The sequence below is a fragment of the Pseudopipra pipra genome, chromosome 1, assembly GCF_036250125.1.
Source record: "Pseudopipra pipra isolate bDixPip1 chromosome 1, bDixPip1.hap1, whole genome shotgun sequence".
Classification (NCBI taxonomy): Eukaryota; Metazoa; Chordata; class Aves; order Passeriformes; family Pipridae; genus Pseudopipra; species Pseudopipra pipra.
Window position 1 is genome coordinate 11624737 of NC_087549.1, and position 21548 is coordinate 11646284.

The 21548-nt window shown below is 41.0% G+C and overlaps 1 protein-coding gene across 3 annotated transcripts in view; it reads left to right on the forward strand.

Annotated features, from left to right (window-relative positions):
• Positions 1-94: 94 nt before the first annotated feature.
• The window catches only part of TMEM65 (transmembrane protein 65), a 31695-nt gene continuing 10241 nt past the window's right edge, over positions 95-21548 (forward strand). Inside the window, exons 1-3 of one of the 3 annotated variants that reach the window (XM_064645371.1) lie at positions 95-494; positions 3170-3409; positions 21307-21351. In XM_064645371.1, coding sequence (XP_064501441.1) covers positions 164-494; positions 3170-3409; positions 21307-21351 — 616 coding nt within the window. In that variant the 5' untranslated portion in view covers positions 95-163. Of the gene's footprint in view, positions 495-3169; positions 3410-7537; positions 7619-21306; positions 21352-21548 lie in introns of all 3 variants that reach the window. The other 2 variants (XM_064645380.1, XM_064645390.1) reach the window with 2 other exon arrangements.

Genomic DNA, 21548 nt, shown 5'->3' on the forward strand with positions numbered 1-21548 from the left:
GGGCGGGGCGGCGCCGCCGCCGCTGCGGGCGGGGGCTCGGCGGGCGCTCGGCGGGCGGTGCCTGGCGTGGCCCCACCGGCGGAGCGGCCGCGGGAGCGCGGCCCGGGGGGACTCGGCCGCGGGCGGTTCTGGCGGCCCGAGCGCCGCGCCCTTGCCCGGCTCCATGTCGGCGTGGCTCGGCCGGGCGGCGCTGCTGCTGGGGCGGCCGGGGGGCCCCGCCGGTGCCGCCGCCGCCGTGCCCTGGTCCTGCCTGGGCTCGCTGAGGGGCCCGCGGTGCTGCTGCCGCCGCCGCCTGTGCAGCCTGCGGGGCGGCGCCGAGGGGCTGCTCCTGCCACGGGGGTCGCGGGCGCTCGGCACCCACCCCAAGAAGGAGCCGATGGAGGCGCTGAACACGGCACAGGGGGCCCGCGACTTCATCTACAGCCTACACTCCACCGAGCGGAGCTGCCTGCTGCGGGAGCTGCACCGCTTCGAGTCCATCGCCATCGCCCAAGGTGAGCCGCGACCCGCCCCGAACCCGGCGGGGAAGGGAGGGCCGGGCCGGAGCTGGGACGGAGCCCCCGAAGTTTGGGGCTCCTCCCGCCTTCGTCCAAGCGACTCCTTCGGGCGAGTAGGAAACTCCAGCAGGACAAGGCACTGAGAGGCGCACGCCCATGTGTGTTACCCTAATCGGGTATAAATGGGGCACACGACCTGAAATTTAGTTTCCAGAAGCATCCGCAGCACCTTCAGAAGTGGACCCAGCGTGCCAGATCCTCGGTGTGTTTGTCATCTGCCCAGGTGTTTCGGAGAGGCGCGCGTGGCCATTGTTTCGGAATGGGAGTAGGAAAGTGTGTCTCATAAAACCCTCCTGACACCAGGGCAGCAGTAAATTGATTTCAGACCTCTGTAGAGGCTGTGGGCGGCTGCTGTTCGCAGAGCTCATTCATGAGTTACACTTCCCCGCACGGAGAGCTGCCTCGTGGAAGTGTTGGTTCTTGTGCGGGAAGGTGTGTTTGTGCTGGGGAGGTTTACAGTTGTTATCTCTGAATACGGTGCTATACAACCAACGCCAACTGAAGTAATTCACAGTGATTTTTTTTCCTCTGATCCAACTGTTCTTGCCAACTTGACACTGTTCCTTAAACAAATCAAAACGTGACAAAATCAAATCCTCTTAATTACAACCTTCTTACTCCTGGTTCTGATCCTTAGCTGTAATTTGCAATCCCTATTGCAGCGAAGATGATAGCAGGTACTTAAGAGATCAGTGTGCATTTGATCTAGGCCTCTTTCTGACTTTGATAGTGGCATGCCCTTGGAAAGGGCATTTCTGTGCCTGGTGGCTCTTCTGTAGTTGTCTGAAAGAAGTCTTGGGTGGGCAGAGAACAGGTCCAGCAGTCAGCTGTAGAAATGTTGCTGTTGTGAAGAGACAGACACCTTTCAGGTACCTCTACGGTTTTGTTTATAGCACACTTGCATGTAAACACTAGTGTTTCTAGTCAGAGCAAGAATAGTTCGCTTAAGCAGTTCATTTTGGGAGCAGTACTTCTGTTCTGCAGCAAGTCAATTGTATTTGTTTTCCAACATAGAGGGTAGTGTGCTTTGAGCTGTAAGTTGACACTAACTTTTGAATACTAACAACTAACACTCTTCCCTAGTAAATCCTTCTCAGCTTCTGAAGGGTTCTTGCTATGAGGTTTTTGTGTGAGTTTGTCTCATCAGTTATTGCTCAGGTGAAACAGGAGGAAGCTGTGTACCCAGAGAATCATGTGCTGGATATCAAAATGAGACTTTAAAATGTATTTCAATATAATGTCTGAAGGTTTATAAAGAGATTAATCAACAGATGGTCCTATTTAATATCTTGTTGCTCAGATGCCATTAGTTATAATATGAAAGTCTATTTCTGTAACATACTCTGACTTTCTGATGATTCAGGATTCAGAAGCATAAAGTAACAAAAGCATTAGTTTGAGTTTAGAGACTTTACTGCAAGGGATCTCATTAGTAAACTGCAAATTTATTCCACCAGTAGAAATAGCAGTTCACTGTGCCTGAAACTGTAAACGTTGATCTCACTGGAGAGATCGTTTCAGCAAAATCTCAGTTCTGGGCTCCGTAGTCTCGCAGGTAAAGGCTTCACAAAGTGTTGCAGCGCCACCAGACCTCAGTCCTTGGAGTCAGATTCTTAATCTGCCTGTCTAGTAGCTTGATAAGGCTTTTTTGTAGATAACCTTTTCCTTTAGCCAGCTCCATTCATGTTTTTGTGGTTTGTTGTTTTGTTTTTTTTTTTTCCTACCAGACTGCAAAATGATAACGACTGTCGACTTTCAAATCTCAGAAATTGGAAAAAAACCTTATCTTGAAACTATTGCCCATAGCCGTTTTCTGTAGAGGATTGATATTGACAAAATTCAGATTTTATGTTAAGAAAGGCAATGAATGTAGAGCCAGGCTCTTGTGGGTTGTTGGATATGTATCATCACTCTCAAGACTAAGGAGTGCCAGAAGAAGAGAAAGTGGATAGAAGGACTGTTCTGGAAAGAAAATTAGAGAATTTCTGAGCTACATGTTCATATTGTGTGCTCAAAATGCTTTATTATGTTTAGATAATATTTTGTGTGATTGTTCTTTCCTGTTGTTGAAATAGTGACTGTCTGGGAATGATCTGAATAGGTATGCTGGTTGTGAGTGTGAGTAGGAGATGAGGAGAGAGGGATTTGTGCCTTCCTTTCCAAGTGCTTTCTCCAATCGATTAGTGTCACTTTTGGTTTTTACAACTCATGAGTTTAGTCAAGTTAAATGGCTTTAGAGATGCTGGGTTTCTTCTCAATCTTCTCATTCAGTGGCATCATGCTGTAGCTCTCAGTAGCTGATTCTTTAGCTAAGTTTGCTAGTTGTACTTTTGTGTTGTTTTCCAATGAAAGTGATCCAAATGCAGCCTTCAAATTCTCTTCTCTTCCTACTGAGTAATTCCCGTGTCCTGTTTGAGTCTGAAAAATCAGTCTCTCCTTGATCATGAAATGGCTATGCAGTCTTGCCACTGTGCTTAAGCTTGTTTTGTGCCTGTGATCTTTTCATAATTCTTTATGGAAAGTGAGGTCTTGGTCCGTACCCTTCATAACACAGTCCTTACTGGGTTAAGTTTTGACCTTCTTCCTTCACTACCTCTTCTGTGCCCTAACAGACCCCATATCAGCTAGGGGAAGCTGTCAGCAATATGGGGAGACCTGGGCACATCAAGAACCAAATGGGGCAAGTTCCTCAGCCCATTCCCAGGCCTACCACCAGAAGGATGCAGTTCCATCACCTAATTGCCCTAGCGCGAAATATGACAGGACACACTATCTGTGGCCTCCACTAATGGCAGAGGCTGCGGGGAAACCCATCCCTTGCTGCGGCCGCTACGCTGAAGGACAGTCCTCAGGTAGGTGAGTCGTAGCTCTAACCTGTAAGTTAGGTGAGTCTCTGAAGCGTTTTTGAAACCTAAAACATCTGTTTGTGCTGTAGTCACAAAAACTGTAGGTGGGGAGAGGTTTGTGACTGTGTTCCTACCATTACTTGTCACCTGTCTTACCTGGATGTTTATAGAGCTTCCAGATGCTGGGCACTAGCAGCTGGTTAAACAGTGTAGCTTATTAATAAACACTGAGATTCTGCTGTTTATTTAAGTGCATCAGTAGACGGAGCTCTATCTGTGAGCATGTGATGGCTGAGAGCTGAGAACCTGAGTTTAATTAATAGATATGTTTTGCACAGAACCTGGGGGGAAGATTGTGAAACTGAATCTTGATTTAATAGTTCTCAGAAAATGTTTTGAAAACTGTCCTGATTTGGACTATAATCTGTACCTTACTATCTTAAAGTGTAGTCAAAACATCACTGAGCTGTTCTTTCTGAAGACAGCTCTGAATCCTTCTCACTTGGATTTAGTTTTCCTTCTGCATTGAAGTCTCTCTCTTTTTTTTTTTTTTCCTTTCTGATCTTGGAAAGCTGAATAAGGTCTCACATTTTCCCAGGAAGAGATTTGAAACAAAGTTTTAAAATTCTAGCTTGTGTTTCTTGTAAGCCTGTCAGCCACACCCAGGCACAGTAGTAGGAGACGATACATTTGGACATGTTGAATCCAAGTAATTTGTATGTTTCTGTTTCATAGTTACAGGAACACTGAAGTAGTAAGTAGGTGAGTTCATTTTAAACCTGATAGTGCCGCCTTACTGTTTGTAGAAGTGATGCCCCATAATCAAGGCTTAGTTTTGTCGGCAACAGTCAAATCTTCCTTGCAGTTGTTTCTTTCTTTCATGGTGGAGATGAATGTGTAAAATCTTACAGGCAGTACGAAGAATGATTTAATGCCTCTAACCTTCTGTAGCAATATTTCATTGTCAGAAGTGATATTAGGAAGAAGATGTAACTTCTTTCTTAAGGGGCTTATATATGGGGTTTCTACCTTTAGTTTCCAGTGTATGATATGAGATAATTCAAGAAAGCTGCACTTGTAAACAGTGCAGCAATCCTGGTGACGAGGGGGAAAAGTACAAAAGGGTTTGACTTGTTTACGTAAGAAACACTGAATTTGACATGTCTGCTGTGCCTTTATTTCTTCTTGGGGTACTATTGATCTTACCTGTGCTGTATTACAATATTCTTGAGCCCAGATATAACTCATTTTCATTAATAATACTAACATGGTGGTGTCTAGGGCCTCTAAGAAATCTCAGATCTTGACAGCGAGAGAATCCATTATTTTCCCATCTTCTGTTGCAAACATGGGAAAACAATTCCTGTTTTCCTATTTTTGTGTACATGTACATAAAATACATATACTATATATATGTGTGTATATAATACATAAAATGGGTGTTTTTAACATAATGTATGTACATTGAACACAATTTCTTGAAAGCACCCGATTGTATTTTATATTTTAAATGGAAGACTTTTGTGATGGGATCCTTAAATAAAAGGTCTTTTGAAGTGGAATTTCTTGTTTCTCTGTGGATTGAGGTTTAGTATTAAATGGAAGACATGCAAAAACACCATAGCAATGCAGTCTTGACAGCTGGTTTTGTTGTTTAGTTTGCAGGTCTTGGAGAATGCAGTCTCTAGCTAGATTCTCTTTAAAGGCACTGGTATGTCATACCATACGTAATAATCTGACCAAGCCAGCACATTCTGATAGAGAACTGTTTATAAGTTCAAGTTGCTGCATCTTATTCTTGTTAAAAAACCCCAAAATAGTGTGCAGGTAAAAGGCTCCACTTCTGTGCATTCAGTCAGGCTGACAGCTGGGGCAGAATCTCTGAGAGAATTAGCAAGGTTTTAGCCATTGTTGGATAAAATCTTGCTTTGGTAAGTAATTACACCTCTCTGGCTTATGATCTGGTGTTAAATTAGTGAGCTCTCCAGTTTACTGGAATAGCTGAGTGAGTGTTTGAACCTATGTGCCTCTACTTCCACAGCTTTACAAAGAAAAGTTAATTCGGAAGACTACAAATGTCATCAAAGACAAATGGATTTCACTCAGGTTTTTAGACACTCAAAACATAATCTCCTGTGAAAAAGATTCCCTTTGTTGCATGAGTCAGATGCTTCTTGCTAATATGAGCAAACCAGTTCATCTGCCATGGTGGTTTAGAACCACTTGGATTTTAGTACCTCTTTTTGTTAGAACTTAATCTGTGCTAAAACAACAAAGCTTAATTCAGTCCTTATGGAAGTACTTGTCTTGTTTGAAGAGTGATTTCACAGTGCAAATGTGAGGTTTCCTGTGGGGACCGCCCAACCCCTTGAGCTGGGAGAAGAGGAATTGATCTTGCTGTTGTGCTTTGACAGGTCCCATGGCACCTGATGATGAGCGTTCTCTCGCTCTCTCCTTTACAGACCCAAAATATGCAGGCAAACTGTGCTGTGTGTGAAGGAAGATCATCTACCTCTTTCTCCCTTTCTGTGACCTAGGGGTCAAGAATCTTTTTTAACTCTAGTATTTAATTGCTATTCTAGGAAAATGTCTTCTGGCAGACTACTGGCAAGCCTCTAATGCACAAGTTCCAAGTGCCCTGTCAAGCTGGTAAAATGACAAACTCTTGCCAGCCTGACTGTGTGAGTCCCTTTATGTTCTAAACCATCACAGGGTACACCAGGACTAGGGCTAATCTCACTGGTGAGTCAAAAATATCTGGTGGTGAAAGGAATGTCATGTTTCAGATGGAAAGATGTGCTACTTCTTTTTGCTTTTGAAACTTTTTTTTTTGGTTTTTTTTTAATATACCCCTCAGCTCCTGCCGAAAGTCATGGAGCCCTCTCATGAAGGCAGAGCGCAGAAGGAAAAGTGTTGCGCTGGCACTACTGATCATTTTCCTTAACATGTGAACCTCATGAAACACAGAATCATAGAATATTCTGAGTTTAAAGGGACCCATCAGGTTCATTGAGTCCAACTCCTGGCCCTGCACAGGACATTCCCAAGAGTCACACCGCGTGCCTGAGAGCATTGTCCAAATGCTTCTTGAATTCTGTCAGGCTTGGTGCTGTGACCACTTCCCTGGGGAGCCTGTTCAGTGCCCAGTGAAGAATCTTTTCCTGATACCCAACCTAAACCTACCATGACACAACTTCAGGCCATTCCCTAGGGTCTTGTCACTGGTCACTACAGAGAAGAGATCAGTGTCTGCCCTTCCTCTTCCCCTCCTGGGGAATATGCAGACTGTGATGAGGTCTCTCCTCAGGCTCCTATTCTCCAGGCTGAATAAGTTAGAGTTGTTCAGCCTGGAGAAGAGAAGGCTCCGGGGATATCTTACAGCATATTCCAGTACATAAAGGGTATTTACAAGTGTGCGGGAGAGGGACTTTTCACAAGGACATATAGTGATAGGAGAAGGAGAAATGGCTTTAAACTGGAGGAGGGTAGGTTTAGATTAGATATTAGGAAGCAATTCTTTACTGTGAGGGTGGTGAGACACTCGCACAGGTTGTCCAGAGAAACTGTGAATGCCCCTTTCCTGGAAGTGTTCAAGGCCAGGTTGGATGGGGCTTTGAGCAACCTGGTCTAGTGGAAGGTGTCCCTTAGGACTGGGACTAGATGATCATTAAGATCCCTTCAAACCCAAACTGTTCTGTAATCTAGCAGCTGAGGTTTAATGTCATAAACAAGAAAATTGGTGCTTGGTCACTGATGGTAAAACTATTCTGAAACTGATTTCTGAAAATGTCAGATGTAACTGGCTACCTCTGAACCACCTGCAGCAAGGTACTGTTTTCTGAAGTTCATGTTGTTTTTGCTATTGTGGTTTGATTTGCTTCCCTATTCTGAAATTTTACTTGCTCATGTAACTTAAAGCAGGTTCTAGTCTGAGTTGTCTGCTTACATGCAGAAACTTGCTGTATGTTTTTTGCAGAGGAAAGCCTGCAAACATTCAAGTGAAATTGTAAAACCTAGAGAAATCCAGTCTTAATATTTATAAAGGATCTTTCCTTGCTGACAGACACTCCAGTATTGATTGGAAGATTTTAAATAATGAATTATTGCTGTTTTGCTTTTGAAAAATCGTTGTAGCATCCAGGTATCCTAAACCACTGGTACCACTTGAGAAGCCAGCAGAGGAGGTAGTGTCACCAGAGACGACCGATGATTTTGGTACAGTAAAAAACCCCCAAGCAGAAGAGTGTGTTTGCCGAGACCTGTGTTGCATAAGGCCAGCAGGCTGCTGGTTTGACAGACTTCCCGCTTGCTTGTTGTGGTGCAGTTGGCATGGAGTGCTGCAAGAAATAGAAGTACACAGTTTCTGCTCATATTCATTTAAAGGCTTCCTTCTCAAGAATTTCAGTAATCCACATCTTCAGAGACTTAATGTGACCAAAGCATTTCAAGTCCGGGTCTTGTGGAAACTCCTGAGCTATACCGTAGTTTCTAGTTAATAATTTGATCAGGGATTTCAGATTGAAACAGCTTCATTTATTTGAAGAAGCTCAGTGTCAGCTACCTTATGCTTTTTCCTTGTAAAGTGGTGTGCATTAAATAGATGGTCCAAATGTAATGCAGAAATAATATTATTGTTACAAAACATCATTCTTTAGTTACCCTTGCCCTTCCCTACAAAATGTAAAATAAGATTGCTCCAATTAAAATTTGTTTTGTCTTTTGCATGTGTTTAAGCATGTGATGAGTTCAAAATAGGTGTCATGTACAAATAACTTTTAAATCATGAATCAGAAAAAAAATCTGAATCTTGAGCCATTGTTCTTCAACTGTGTCTTGTTTAAAATAATACGTTTTATAGCTAAAAGGAAAATCTGTCTCCCAATAACTATCCTATCTGGTACAAAGGGTGCTTTTGATTTTAGTCCTTTTAGGAAAGATCACTTGAAATGCAGCTTTTACTTACAATGCCACGTAAACCTCTCAGGGTGATAGATTCAAAACATTTAGCTCTCCCTGTAACAGACATGAATGAAAGGGATCGTGTTTATTCTGTGAGCACAGAAGTACTGTTCCAGAATGTAACATAAATTAAAAGAAAATGAAGTCTACCAGTTTCTCTAAGGAAGAAATTATTTAAGGCTAACTCATTCAACTGAAAACTCATAGCTTTAGTCAGTCTTATTTATTATTTAATCAATCCAAATACGGAACTACAGAGGCAGTGTCTCTGGGAGAAAATCTTTTCTAAAAACAAGAACTAAATGGAAAAATGGGATAAGTATATAATGCAAGCAGAGTACTTAAGGAAGCTATCTTGGATAGCTCTGGTGTTGTTTATTATTTTACAAGAGTGGCTCATATGGGGAAAGCTGGACAGGAATGTGTGAGCTGCTTCATGTCCCCCCTTCCTTTCTTTATCCCTAAATTAGCACGGTGTTATTTCAAAAACTGAAAGCATGCGTTCTGGTTTCTGTTTTGTTGCTCTGTATGAGAACTTCCTTTAACCCTGAATAAGCCCGCTGAAGTTTTTGGGATGTGACTAACCCGTGCCTGAAACAAATGCTTCCTCTGAAACATGGAGAACATTTTAAAGCCCACAAAATACTGTTTTCAACCCAGCAGAGTGCATGTTTCCTTCAAAACTGTGGGATATAAAACCATAGCTGTTTTTTTCCAGTGTTCATTTACTTTGGATTCTTAGATATTTATATGTTAATTAATAAAATATCTACCAGTCATAATACATACTGATATTGCTGCATGTTTTTTGCTGCATCAGTTGCCATTTTCCATTTGTATGTGATGCACTCAACATATTCATTCATTTTTGGGTATTTTTTGAGTTTTTATTAAATTTTATTTTGACAAACTGAGATTCTTTTGGTAAATTCCAACTTTTTTTTTTTCTTTAACTCACATATTTTTCTCTAGATAATTAAAAGGACAGATAGGAACATATTTAAGATTATGTGTTTTGAGATGAGGCATATTCTGTATCAACTCTCTTATTAGCTTAAAGCAGTCATAAGAAGCAGGTGGTTTGTTTTATTCTCTCCTACTGCTTATATCTAGGGATAAAACCTTTCCTCAATGCTCTTAAATACTTTATGGCTTTTAGGATGTCAGGAGCACAGGCATTTCCAGAATTAAAACATACCTTACTGTTTGGCAGTGATCCTGGTGAAAGGCTCCTGCATGACCTGGGGGAAGGACAAAGCTTTGAAAAATCTTTGTAATTTCAGAAAGAGTGGAAAAGTTTAAGACAAAAAGTCTTCTACAGTAAGACCAACTTGAACTGAGAGGAGCCAGATATGGGTGTCTGTAGTGGCCCAGGCTCTGGTTCCCAAAGCTCAGTTCTTGGAGATATCCTGGGATCTGTTGGCTGGGCACCAGCAGTTCTTTCAAAACATTCTGGGAAGCCTTCAGAGGGTTAGGAGGAGACACAGGGCATGATATGTGATTCTATGTGACTCTTGTCCATGCCACGGACAGAGGTCTGTGCTTTGGGTTGTGTTGCCATATGTAAAGTTGTATTGCCACAAAGCTCAGGTCCAAATGCTTCCTGTGAACCAATGATTAATTGTTGCATTTTGACCTACTAAGTTCTCCTTGTCTTTAGACATTATCAGTTTCTGGTTATTGTACCGTTAAAGTAACTGTTTTCCCATGGCTTTTAATTTTTGCTATAACTTGTCTTATTCTGAAAGTGTGAATTGTCAGTCTCTGTGAGGATATTATCCTATCTCTTGTAACAATCTGAATGGGTAGAAATTGTGTTTTATTGGCTTTATTTGATTCTGTGGAAAACTGGAGAGAAATGTGTGTGGAACAAACCAATTTCTTTACTAGCTGCTCTTTCAAATACCATCAGCTTCTATTTTCAGGTTACATTTAACCTTTCTATCCAGCTGTTCCTTGGCTTCAGTAGGTTCTGGCAACAGGCTGATTTTCACAAAACAAAGATGTGTTGTTACAAATGTAAAATTAACCGTTTTATTCAAGCTTAAGAGTTGTAAGAATTTTCAACTAGATCCACAACCCATCTTGCCTAATAAAGATTTTTGCCAGAGAGAAGAGATGGGAGAGCAGCTTGAAATCCATCCCCGTTTCCCCAGTTATTATTTTATGGAATAAAGTAAATAAAGTGAATAGGTAGCTGCAAAAGTGACAGTGGTGTTACAAATAATCAGCCTGGTGACCTTCTCCTTTTGCAAATGTCAGACAGACTTCTTGCAATTCTACATCCCCCTCCCTGAACAGAAGGAATGTACCAAAGGTGCATTTGTAGTTCTGATAAAGTACAAGTGGCCCAGGTTGAAATTTTTTTCAGTGGGAAATCTATGTAACTTGTTTTTTCCTCATTTATTGGGTCTGGTTTATCAGAAAGAAAGAAAGACAGTCTTTGGATTTGTAAAATTTTCACTGTTGGATTGCCTCTCAGGGTTGGATGCTAGAAACCTATCATTTCTGCCTTGTTTCTGTGCTTATATCAGTTTTTGCAGTTGCACGCTAATATGGCTGAGTTTTACTGTGATTTATGTCTGACCCTGTGTTAAAAGCTCAGTTAAAAAAAACCCCAAAAGACCCCAAAACCAAAAGCTCACTTTTATTATTCTTTCCCAGCCATGGAGGAAAAACATTCTCTTGGATTTCCCACAGGTTGTGAGAGCAAGCCTAGATGAGCTGTGGACGAGGTGATGTGTAGAAGACGTGACTTGTCCATGGAGATTTACTGCTGGCTTCACCCATGTTATGTTCTGTTCTTCCCTCTGTCCTGAAAACCTCTTGATGTGAAAGCCTCGATTCTGCTTTCCATGCACTGCTGTTCTTCTCTGGGCCTGACTGTGTACCTCATTGAGCTCAAGTGCCACAATAAAGAAATGCCAAATAAATAATCAGGAGGGAATTTAGGAACAGGAGGAAAAGAATCAAATCACTCATTGCAGCAGCAACTTGACTTTAGGTCACTTCCAGGTGCAGTTTTGTATTTGGCCTTATAAGGTTCTGTTTTTCCTGTTTTCTCATGGGAAGTGCCGTGAGGGTTTTTGTGCCTCAAGCGGGAGCCTGTTCTGGGGTCTGTCACTGACAGCACGTGCAGTGACTTGCACAAGTGAGCAATACTGCTGTGATCTCTTGGATTACTTTTGTAGTTTTGTCAAGTACTTGCAATTATATTTTTTACCTCAAAATTTGTCTTGTGACTAGGAAGGGAGCTTTCTCTCCCTTCCTCTGGCCCTCTATCCAGAATTATTCATCCTGGTCTGAGTGGCTGCCCCCTGCAGTACACAGTACTTTGCTTCAGCATTGCAAGAGGCATCCTCAGCCTGGATCCATCCCCTTCCTTGCTGCTGGAAAAGGGGTTGTGTAAACATTGCACAGATTTTGGAGAAGTGGAGGGAGGAGAGGAGGATGCTGGAGGCATACTGTGATCAGGATCCATCTCACAGCATGAAAAAATGGAGGGTTGTAGGTTTAGTTCTCCAGTAAATAGTGTCATTGCAATTGTGTCACTGATGCAGGCAGTACACTAGTGCCACAGCATACTTTCCACTGCCAAGGGGAAAGGGTTAAATAGATTAGATTCCAGATTTTCTCACACGTAGAAAATGAAACAGGCTTATGTGTGCAGAAAACTTGGAATCAGCTGTGCTTTCACATTCGTAGTTTATTGATTCTGAAGTGGATTAACAGAACTGGAGGAGAAGGGCATCATTTCAGCGCTCGTGGAAGTCTGCTGTCCACTTACAGTGAAGCTGTGACAAAAGGACAGGTGAAAAAATCCTGGCAGTGGAAAAGGGAAAATGCGCGAAGTTGAGAAACAAAGACTGTTCTAAGTGGAGGAACACTGTCTTATGTGAACTGGCATTGGGTAGTTTCCTGGGAAAGTTAAGAAACAGTGGGATTAAATGGACAGGCCAGATGTGTAGTTCTTCATAGAGCAGAGGTCCCGAAGCAGCTTTAGGGGAGTGTGTGCACAGCTGGCACTTGCAGGGGTGTGACGTGAGCTGAAGTTTGCTGGAAGCTGCAGGAGTGCATTTGGAACTGAATCCTCCTGAGAGAGGCCTCGTGCTTCCCAAAGGCTGCAGAAACACTGATCCGGAGAAGGATTTTCCTTTTTTGTTTTGCAGAATAAAGGCAATTGGTTGAAAGAATTAAAAGTGACCTTAGTCAGAACTGTTCACTTACTTATAGGAAGAGTAGAGCACAGTGGTCTTTATCTTCTGCTTCTCCTTACTTATATTACTTTATTTACAAAACCAGCAATATTAATACTTTCAGATAATTTTTATGAACAGGTTTTTTTTTTATTAGAACTTAAAATTCACGTGCAGAGTAAATTATTGCATAATGCAGCTGCATAACAACCCATTAGGTATTCCATATGCTTATAACATAAAAGCCGAAAGAAAATACCTTAGGTGAAGTTCCATGTAAAGTGATTTTTATCTGTTTTTACATTATATTCACTCCTTCAGCTGTTTGCCAAAGATAAACAGTCTTTTCTTGTGGCTTGGCTTTGATTATGCAGAGAGTCAAATGGGGAAGTCAGACTAGTTTCATAAATGAAGCTTTGCTAAGTTATGTGGGAAGAAGGGAAGAAGGTACCCAAGTGATGAATCTACTGCACTACCTGTAGCAGCAGGTGAAGGGTTAAGAATAGCTTCATTGCTACTGCATTCTGTGTTCGTCAGGCATTTATATAGAGAGGTACAAATTATCTGAGTATAATTTATAGCTGGAACTTAAATTGCCAATGGCTTCTTATGGTGTTCCTTTGGCTGACAGGTATGAATAGTTTCTTAAGGACTTCAGGGCAGCTCATACTTCGTCTTTATTGCCCCAATGCAATGAAAAATTAGGAGGAATGTAATTACACTTAATGTGAGTCTGTAACAAAATGTTTGAACGTCATTCAGTTTATCTTTCTGTCTCTTTTATTCTAGGTAGCTCTTTTAATTCTGAGACAGATGAAAAGCAATAAACTCTACATGCATTTGAAATTATTTCAGAGAGGAGCTTATTTCTGCAGTTATGCTTGCTTCCAAGGTCGTCCTCAGGCAGGGAATGAAACTTCCTGCGCACGAAAAGGCTGATACTTAATGGTATGTGATGTAATAGCAGTTTATCTTCAGCTTTCTGTAAACATCATAGTAGAGTTCTCTTAAAGGAAAAAAATAGTCCCACCAAAGACAATTTACCAGCCACCCACCTGCTGTTCCTGCACTGCTGCAGCAGGCTGCGGGTGGTGGTGGCTGTGGGAAGATTTGTTGTCTGACTGAGTATAGGTGCTGCTGGTACCAGGGACTGCTGTTGCCAGCGTTGGATTTGCTCTGACAGTAAGCATCTCTTGTGGTATTAACCAAATGACTTTCTTTCACTTCAGGACCCTTGGGTTCTGCAAAGGGTAAAACCTCACATTTTGTGCCTCGAAATGACAGTATAAACAGCAAGTGTGTTTGAAAAAATCCAGAGAATATAGTGTGGACCTGGTCCACTATGTCTGCTCTGAGGCACAAGCCCCTCATGTTGCTACTAGCACTCAGTTTTGTGCGGGGGCACTGGAGAAGAGAGTGTCCTGGTTACCCTGGGTGCTGCACAGGTAAGCTCTGCCCTCCAAGGGAATATGCTGGTGGCTGCAAGTACCAGATCCACTATGTCTGGGCTTGACAGCCAATGCAATACACTGTTCTTAATACCTTTTTCTCACTCCCCTTCTTTCCCAGGGAAATAAGTGTAGTTTTGGGCAGGTGGAGGAAGGGCATAGGGAAGAGGAGGAGTGGGAATAAATAAGCTCATCTCTCGCCAGCTTCTCAGACTTCTTTTTGAAACAAGGCCTGGGGGGGAACATAATCAAATAAAGGATATTATAATTGTATATATAACTCCCTAGATATTTCATGAGCACTCGTGTAGACATCAGTGATGCCTAACACAGCTCTATTTGAAGGCGATGAAAGTCCTCTAATAGATCAGATCAGATTGTGCACAGAGTGCTGATAATTCTTGTTAACAAATCTTTGGTGGTGTCCCACAGAACTGCTTTTCTTGTCCTCTTACAGGAACCTGTCACAGAGGACAGGCAGAAGCCTAATCTCACAGCCTGATAATACACAGATATCGTGGTCTTGTTTCCAGTTCAGCACTGTTGCTCCACTGCTGCTCTGCTCAACTGCAGACTGGTGAAATGATGGATAGATTCCTGCCTTGAACCAGAGAGGCCCAAGAAAAATCAGTGCTGATAGAGAAGTACTGGCACCTCATCTTACTGAAACAGTTAGACAAGTATATTTGGATTAAATTAATTTCACTTGAATGTTAGTTAGAAGTACTCACCTGGCATTGTTTCCAAATCTAGTGGAGAGGTGGTTAATAATCCCAGGGGAAGATTCATTCATCCGAAGATGGAACAGTTTGCTATGCCACTGGGGGATGTTCCTCCTCTGGCTCCTGGGAGCTCACTGCAGTCCTCAAGCATTGAAATGGAGAGAGTGAGGAGGGAAGAAAAGCCAGCCTCTTGGGAGGATGAGTATTTGGTTTTTTGAGGCAGAGAGTTTTGACTCTGAGGATGGCTCTTTCCAGTCAGGGAATTGCTATAGCAACTTTTTCTTGACATTTCTCAAGTACCTTATTTTTTCATTAAATAACAATGTAATCATTTGCTTCTGGAACACACAGATCAGAATACCACATTATTGTTCCTACTCACTCTCCTATCAATGTTACCATGTTGTTGGCACTTTTATACTAACACTTCAGCTGTTCTTCTGACATTTTCCATTTCTCTCTGAAGGAGACAACTCAAATTCTGTATTTCTATCCTTACCCTGCATTTCTGTTACAAGCTGCAAGTCCTTTCTGTGTTGTCATCATTTTAGCTGATTAAGCCCCTTTAATCTTGAGGCAGACATCTTATTTCTAATTTTTTTCAGCTGCAGTTTGAGACCTTTTTAAGTAAACCACTGCAAATCCTATTTTGGCATGACCCTGCTTGAGTGGAAATGCTGATTTTTACATTTATAAGGCACTGATAGAGATGGGGATTAGATCAGGGATAAAGCCCTCTTAAATGTTGAAGACAGTGATTTTAGCCTCTGGATACCTGTATGCATTTTATGCTTTTCCTAGATTTCCTGTGAGGATTTCCACCTCAGGTCTCTCTTTTTTCTTAAACATCTTTGAGAGGATATGACTGCTCTGTCACATTTTTGGAAAGGATAATAGGATAAATGTATTGTACAGTCACCATATGGGGTCCCAGGAATGAGCAATGCCTGAAATCGCTCCTGGGTTTTGTTCAGAAGGGAACTGGTTGACTGAAGCCAGGGAGCAAATGACACTCCTGCATAGCTTGTTCAGCACTTGGTCCAGTAGATGTAACAGAAATTTCAAATAAAGATTATAATCTCTTCTGCTACGTCAGGGTTTTTCAAGGAGGGCGATAGAACATGATCACTGTGCAATTGTCTACAATGCTACAGAGAACATTAAAAAAATACTACTCTATTTGTATTTATGCAGAATATTTGTTTGGACATAGTTTTTCGGAGTAGTAGAGAAATTTTCTATCTCATCCTCTGTTCACCTCATACCAGCGCTTTGCCAGCTTTCCCTTCTGGTGGGCATGTGACTGAAGGGGCTGAGAGCCAAGTTTATATTTAGCACTGCACGAGACAGCATCCTTTCATGCCTAATTGCTGTAGTAACAGGAAACCATTTGTGAGTTATACCAAATGATGCAGAATTTTTCTTTGCTGTCAACTCATGGATTATTGTTTTCCCATATGGAATATTAAGGGAATCCAATTGAAGATCAATGGAACAAGGTTTTTCAACTCCATATTTTGCTATATGTACTGAGAATTTTGCAGCTTTGGCGAAAACATTGAGGAGGAACAAAGGACAATGAGGATGTGCCTTATGAGCTTATTCCGTGAATGAACTCATACATCAGGGTCAGAATTTATTTTGAGGATCCACCTCTGAACAAGCAATAACACACATCTCATTTCTAAGCTCCAATCGAGAATGCTGGGGATAAAAATTCTCTTATGAACTCACGTGTAAAGGAGTACCTCTTTTTAATAGACACAACAATTTCTCTGATTTCTTATTCTATGCAAGTGATGCTTTTCCTGTTTCAGTGATGTGTATCTGAATGATTTGCTGAAATGACCTGGATGGGCTTTTTGGAAGAAACAGATTGATGAATTTGAAACAAAACACTCTGTAGCTTCCAGATTAGACATCTTCAGAACCTAAAATGAGGTTACAATGGATCTAGATTGTTAATATTTTTCATATTCCTCTTCCTTTTTGATATTCATTGTTAAATCATTAATCTTAACCATTCAGTCACTATTTAAAAATCTATAAAAAAATGCTCATATTTTTATCTCAGATTTAACAATACTCAACAGTAGCATGTATCTTTGAGCTCTGGCCATAGTATCTGCTATGAGTGTTAGTGTTTCCTGCCCCTGGGTGACAGTAACATGTTTAGCTATAAAATGTTATGGCAGTGTTAGCTGCAATTTCAATAAAACATAATACATGCCTTTAGGCTTGAAAGTTCTCTTGTATGCCAGTCCTTAAAAAACTGATAACTCAAATACTGGTGATGACAACTTTTGGCTGGTTTGTTGTTTTTTTTTTTACCAACCATCTGAATAAATGCATGCCCATTACATGTTAGTTAGTTGAGGTTTTTTGTCAGCTAGGAATAATAATCTTAAAACTAAATTGCAAATACTTGGCTGCAACTGACAGAGTGAATTTAACTTGCTGGATTTGGGCCAAGTTGTGGATAATGGTATTATTTATGTTGATGGTTTTATATTCCCTCCCCTAACCCCACCTTCAGGATCAAACTATTTTTTCAAAAAAAGTAAATATTTAGTTAGGAAAAAAGTGATACTGTGAAATCAAAAAAACCCCAAGAACATATTTAAGAAGCAGTAAATTTTTTTCTGTTCCCCAGACTTTGCTAATTCAGGACTCATGACATGTATTGCACTTGAACCTTGGTTTATAACCTCATTTGTGGTAATGAATGTCAGTAAGAAAATAGCAGTATTCCTTACTGCACCATTTCATTTTATTCATTTTGCAATAAGATGAATTCTAGTGTCTTATTGAGCAGTGTGGCACAGGATGAACTGGTGAATGGCCATCTGAAATGCAATATTGAAGTACTTTAGGGTTGTTTTCTTTTTCCCCCCAGACATTTAAACTCTGAATTGTTGGATTTGGACTGAATTGAGCTCTTGAAAGGGAGTTTTGTAATTTGGATTTTTGTTTTTCCTCTAGTAAAACAAGCGAAGGACATGTTTCCTTTGCTGTACTCTCTGAATATTTTTACTCTTTTTTTCTGCTGAGTCTTGAAAATTCAAGTAGTCAGAAGAACTTCCTATGAATAAATACCCTATTCTGAAATACATTTTGCTATCTAGAGTTTTAAAAAATTGCTTTAAAGATTTTTTTTTGCTCACAGTGCTTTCGTATCTTGCAGAGTTTTAAAGTATGTTATGCTCTAAAGAGATGGTATTGGAAGTGATTCTGTAAAAAGGTTATTGGCTTTAATGACACAGTGGTTATTTAATTTTTTCTGCTTTAATGTTTTTTTCCCTCCCAAAGTCCCAGCTTTAAACTAATCCTTGGCCTCTGCAAGTAGAGCTGAGCTATACTAGCCCCTTCCCTGTGGCGGGCAGTGCTCTGTACCTGGCAGTGGCCAAGGGTACTTCAGCTGTTAATGAAGTCGTCTGCAGCTCTAAAGTCTGGTTTTGGTGCTCCATAGGGGACAGATTTTTCCATGAGCCTGGTCCTGCAGGTACTGTGTGACAAGGTTCTGAGGAACCTGGTCTGATTTGGCCCTGCTTTGTGCTGGGGTGGGAGAAGATGCTCTCTCCAGGCCAAAGATTTGGCTCAGGCAGAGAGGGAGTTTCCCTGTCCAGGGTGTGCAAGGGTTGACCTGCAGCAGTTATCTGAACTTCATCTGTCAGACTTCTCCTTTCCCTGTCTCATTAATGTGTGTAATCACAGATTGTTTCACAGATTAATTTTTACCTTAATGATGAGGAAAGATGCAGCAGGAAGATGCTGTTACTGACACAAGAGCTCCCTATGGCTGGACAGGAGCAGTCTGGTCTCCACAGTGTGGTGCTACCATGCTGTCCTTAGTGACTTCTCTTTTAACATTTGCCCTGGTAGTGTTGAAGCACCTTAGGTGCCCTGCTTTATAAAATTGCTGTTTAGAAGGAATCTCACACTACTTAAACAGGTTATGTCAATAATTAAGTAGTTTTTGCTTATATTTGATCCCTTGCTATTTCCCTCTACTTTGCACGAACTTATCTTTCCTCTAAGCCCAAAGTAGTGTCCCTCAGCCTCCCTTCTTTTTCCCCCAAGGTAGTCCTTGACTTATGTGCTGAGGAAGTTTGTTCTTATTAGTTAATGTGACTCAGAATTCTCATTATTCATAGAGGTAAGAGATTTTTATTTCTTTTTGTTTCTACCAAACGGTTGCCCTCAATTCCTCCTTTTGGTATTAAGTTTCTAAAATCAATTATACACTGGGCTTTTATTTTTAGTTTTATTTTAATAGCTGTCTAGCTACACTGAATAGAGTGTAATTATGTAGGCTGACATGTGCTATCAAACTCAAAAATCAGTTGTAGTTAAATCCACAGGACTGATGTTCTAGAGCTTTGTGGTATTTTGTGACAAACTGAATAGTCTTTTGTATTGTGTTGGTGCCCAAAATACATGGAAATTATCTAACCTAACTGACTATCATAATCAGATATTCATCTATGAAAAGATGTCTTCCTCAGAGGTAGAGTTTCCTGGAAGTTTGTCTGTGCTGTTACAGCTTTTTATTATGAAATCTTTGTATATGGAGAACTAGATCTGAAGACTAGATGGTGCTGCAGCAGGGATTGTTTCAGTGGCAGTGTCACAGGAAGCCCAGCAACCACACTGGTTGGTGTGATAGCTTCCTGTCGGAGCAGAAAGCCATGCAGGGCAGCACTCTGACCTTCTATGCTTGTGTTCCTGATTTGGGGTTTTTGTTCTCTCTCTGGCTTTCAGCAGGATGGAGCAAGCTGAGTTTAGGGAAGCTTAGTCAGGGGTGTGATGGTGTTGGCTTAGGCTGCCTGGCCACCCCCAGGGCATCTGGAGCTCTTGGAAACAGTGGCCTCAGCTAATCTCTTTGATTCAAGGTGGCTTTGATTTTCCCCAGTGTTGTACAAACTTGCTGTCTCTGAGAAAAGCTGCTGAAAGGGCAGTACGGGTATATATATAGATAGCTCTTTCTTTGTCCATGCTTCTGTAAAAGATTTGCTTAACCTGTGAGGATGGAAGGAGACCATATGAAAATGGATCTCATCCCTGATCCCATCCTTCCTGAACACAAGCTAAAAATTTTAGTCTGATGTTTTCTGGCTGTCGTGCACCAGTGATGCCTGAGGCTTCAGAAGATTGACTCTCAATGGGCTCCCATCTGTTCACCATGGCATGTTCTTTTGTTCCTCCTCCAGCCTGAGCTGTGAATCTGTGAATTCCTTGGCATTTTGAGGGGAAAACAAAATAATCTTTATTTCTGTAGTATTTGGGCTATACTTGTCCCACATGCATGATAAGTACAACGGTGTTTGTTGGTGTGTATATTGGGCAGAGGGAAGAAGCAGCTCTTCAGAAACTCCTATAGCTTGAGAGTTGTTAAAGACCTTCAATTAATGAAATTATTTTGGAAGTCAGTGTCCTGGTTAGCTGAATACTGGTATTATGATCCAACTTGGGTTTTTTTCTCAAAATTACTGTAAGTGAATATTTTAGTTTCTTTACAATAGCTTTGAATATGAGTGACTTTGATACAAGGATACTCATTCTAGTCTGCACTGCTCAGACAGATGCTCAAATGAATCACAGTCTTTGTTTGCAGTACTGTCTTTCCATCTCTTGGTTGCCCCAAGTAATATTTGAATACTTGAGTGTTGTAGGATCTACATGTTTTTCCATTTTGTACCTTTGCTTATAGAAATTACCTTGTCAGAAGTATGAAAGTGTCAAAAGCTCAGGGTTCATAATACTGGAAGATAGTGGGGCAATGCTTTTTTCTGTTTTAAAACGGGTGTTCTTATGCTCGATATCTACATTAAAAGAAAAAATAAACACAAAACAACAGAAGCCTGAAATAGTAGCTAGATTTCTTTCCCTTGCCCCTGTTGAATGAGTTCTCCAAGTACGACTATCCTGCTGCATTCTGCACAGCATCTCTAATAAAGCGCATTAGTGTCCCGTAGAGTACTCTGGCTGGTTCAGGACTGATGTCTTGGTCCTTGCAAGCTCTTCATGATAGTCCAGGATACCTGAAATATGCACCAAATGACCAAACTTGATCTGCTATTACCAAAATCAGTGGTCTCTATTTTTCTTTTATTCTTATACTAGCGATTAAAAGATGCCTTCTGTGAGAACATAAATGGTAGGATTTTTTTGCAGACTGTGTCTGGGGGAAAGAATGTTGTCTGCTGCATGTTTAGAGGACCTGTAAAAAAATTAAAATACAATTGTCTTTAGATGTCTTGATTTTTCTAGTTTTAGTGTGTTTTTCTAATTTTCAGTAATAAAGATGGCTGTTGGGCTGCTTTTGAAGTATGCTGTTACTTTGCATAATCACTTATACTAGTTTAAGCTAGTAATATTATAGTAAGACTTTTTGGCTTTTAATAACGTTATCTTTTGTAAAAATAATAAAAGTGTCGGTGTGAAGCATTTTTCTTCCCATTTGAAAGCTGTTAAATAACATAACTGCTTTTTTGCTGGCTAGTAATTTGATAAAAACTTTATAAAAAACGAATTTGTGATGAACAAGCTAACTTTCTCATTTATTTTGACTTCTCTAGAGAAGTTGGAGGTTGCACCACCATCTCCAGGACAACTGAGACATGGTAAAAAAAGAATGTTTGTTGAATGTGGTTCAGTAATTGTGCAGTCTCTCTTTGAATTGGCTTCATCTTTTTCTACAAGTGCTAGTCTGTCCTCATCCCTGTCTAATGGAGTAACAGAAAACCAAAACAAGCACCAACATTCACCCTGCTGCCTTTGTTTCATAACACCTCGGCTGGAGAATGTGCACCATTTAGTG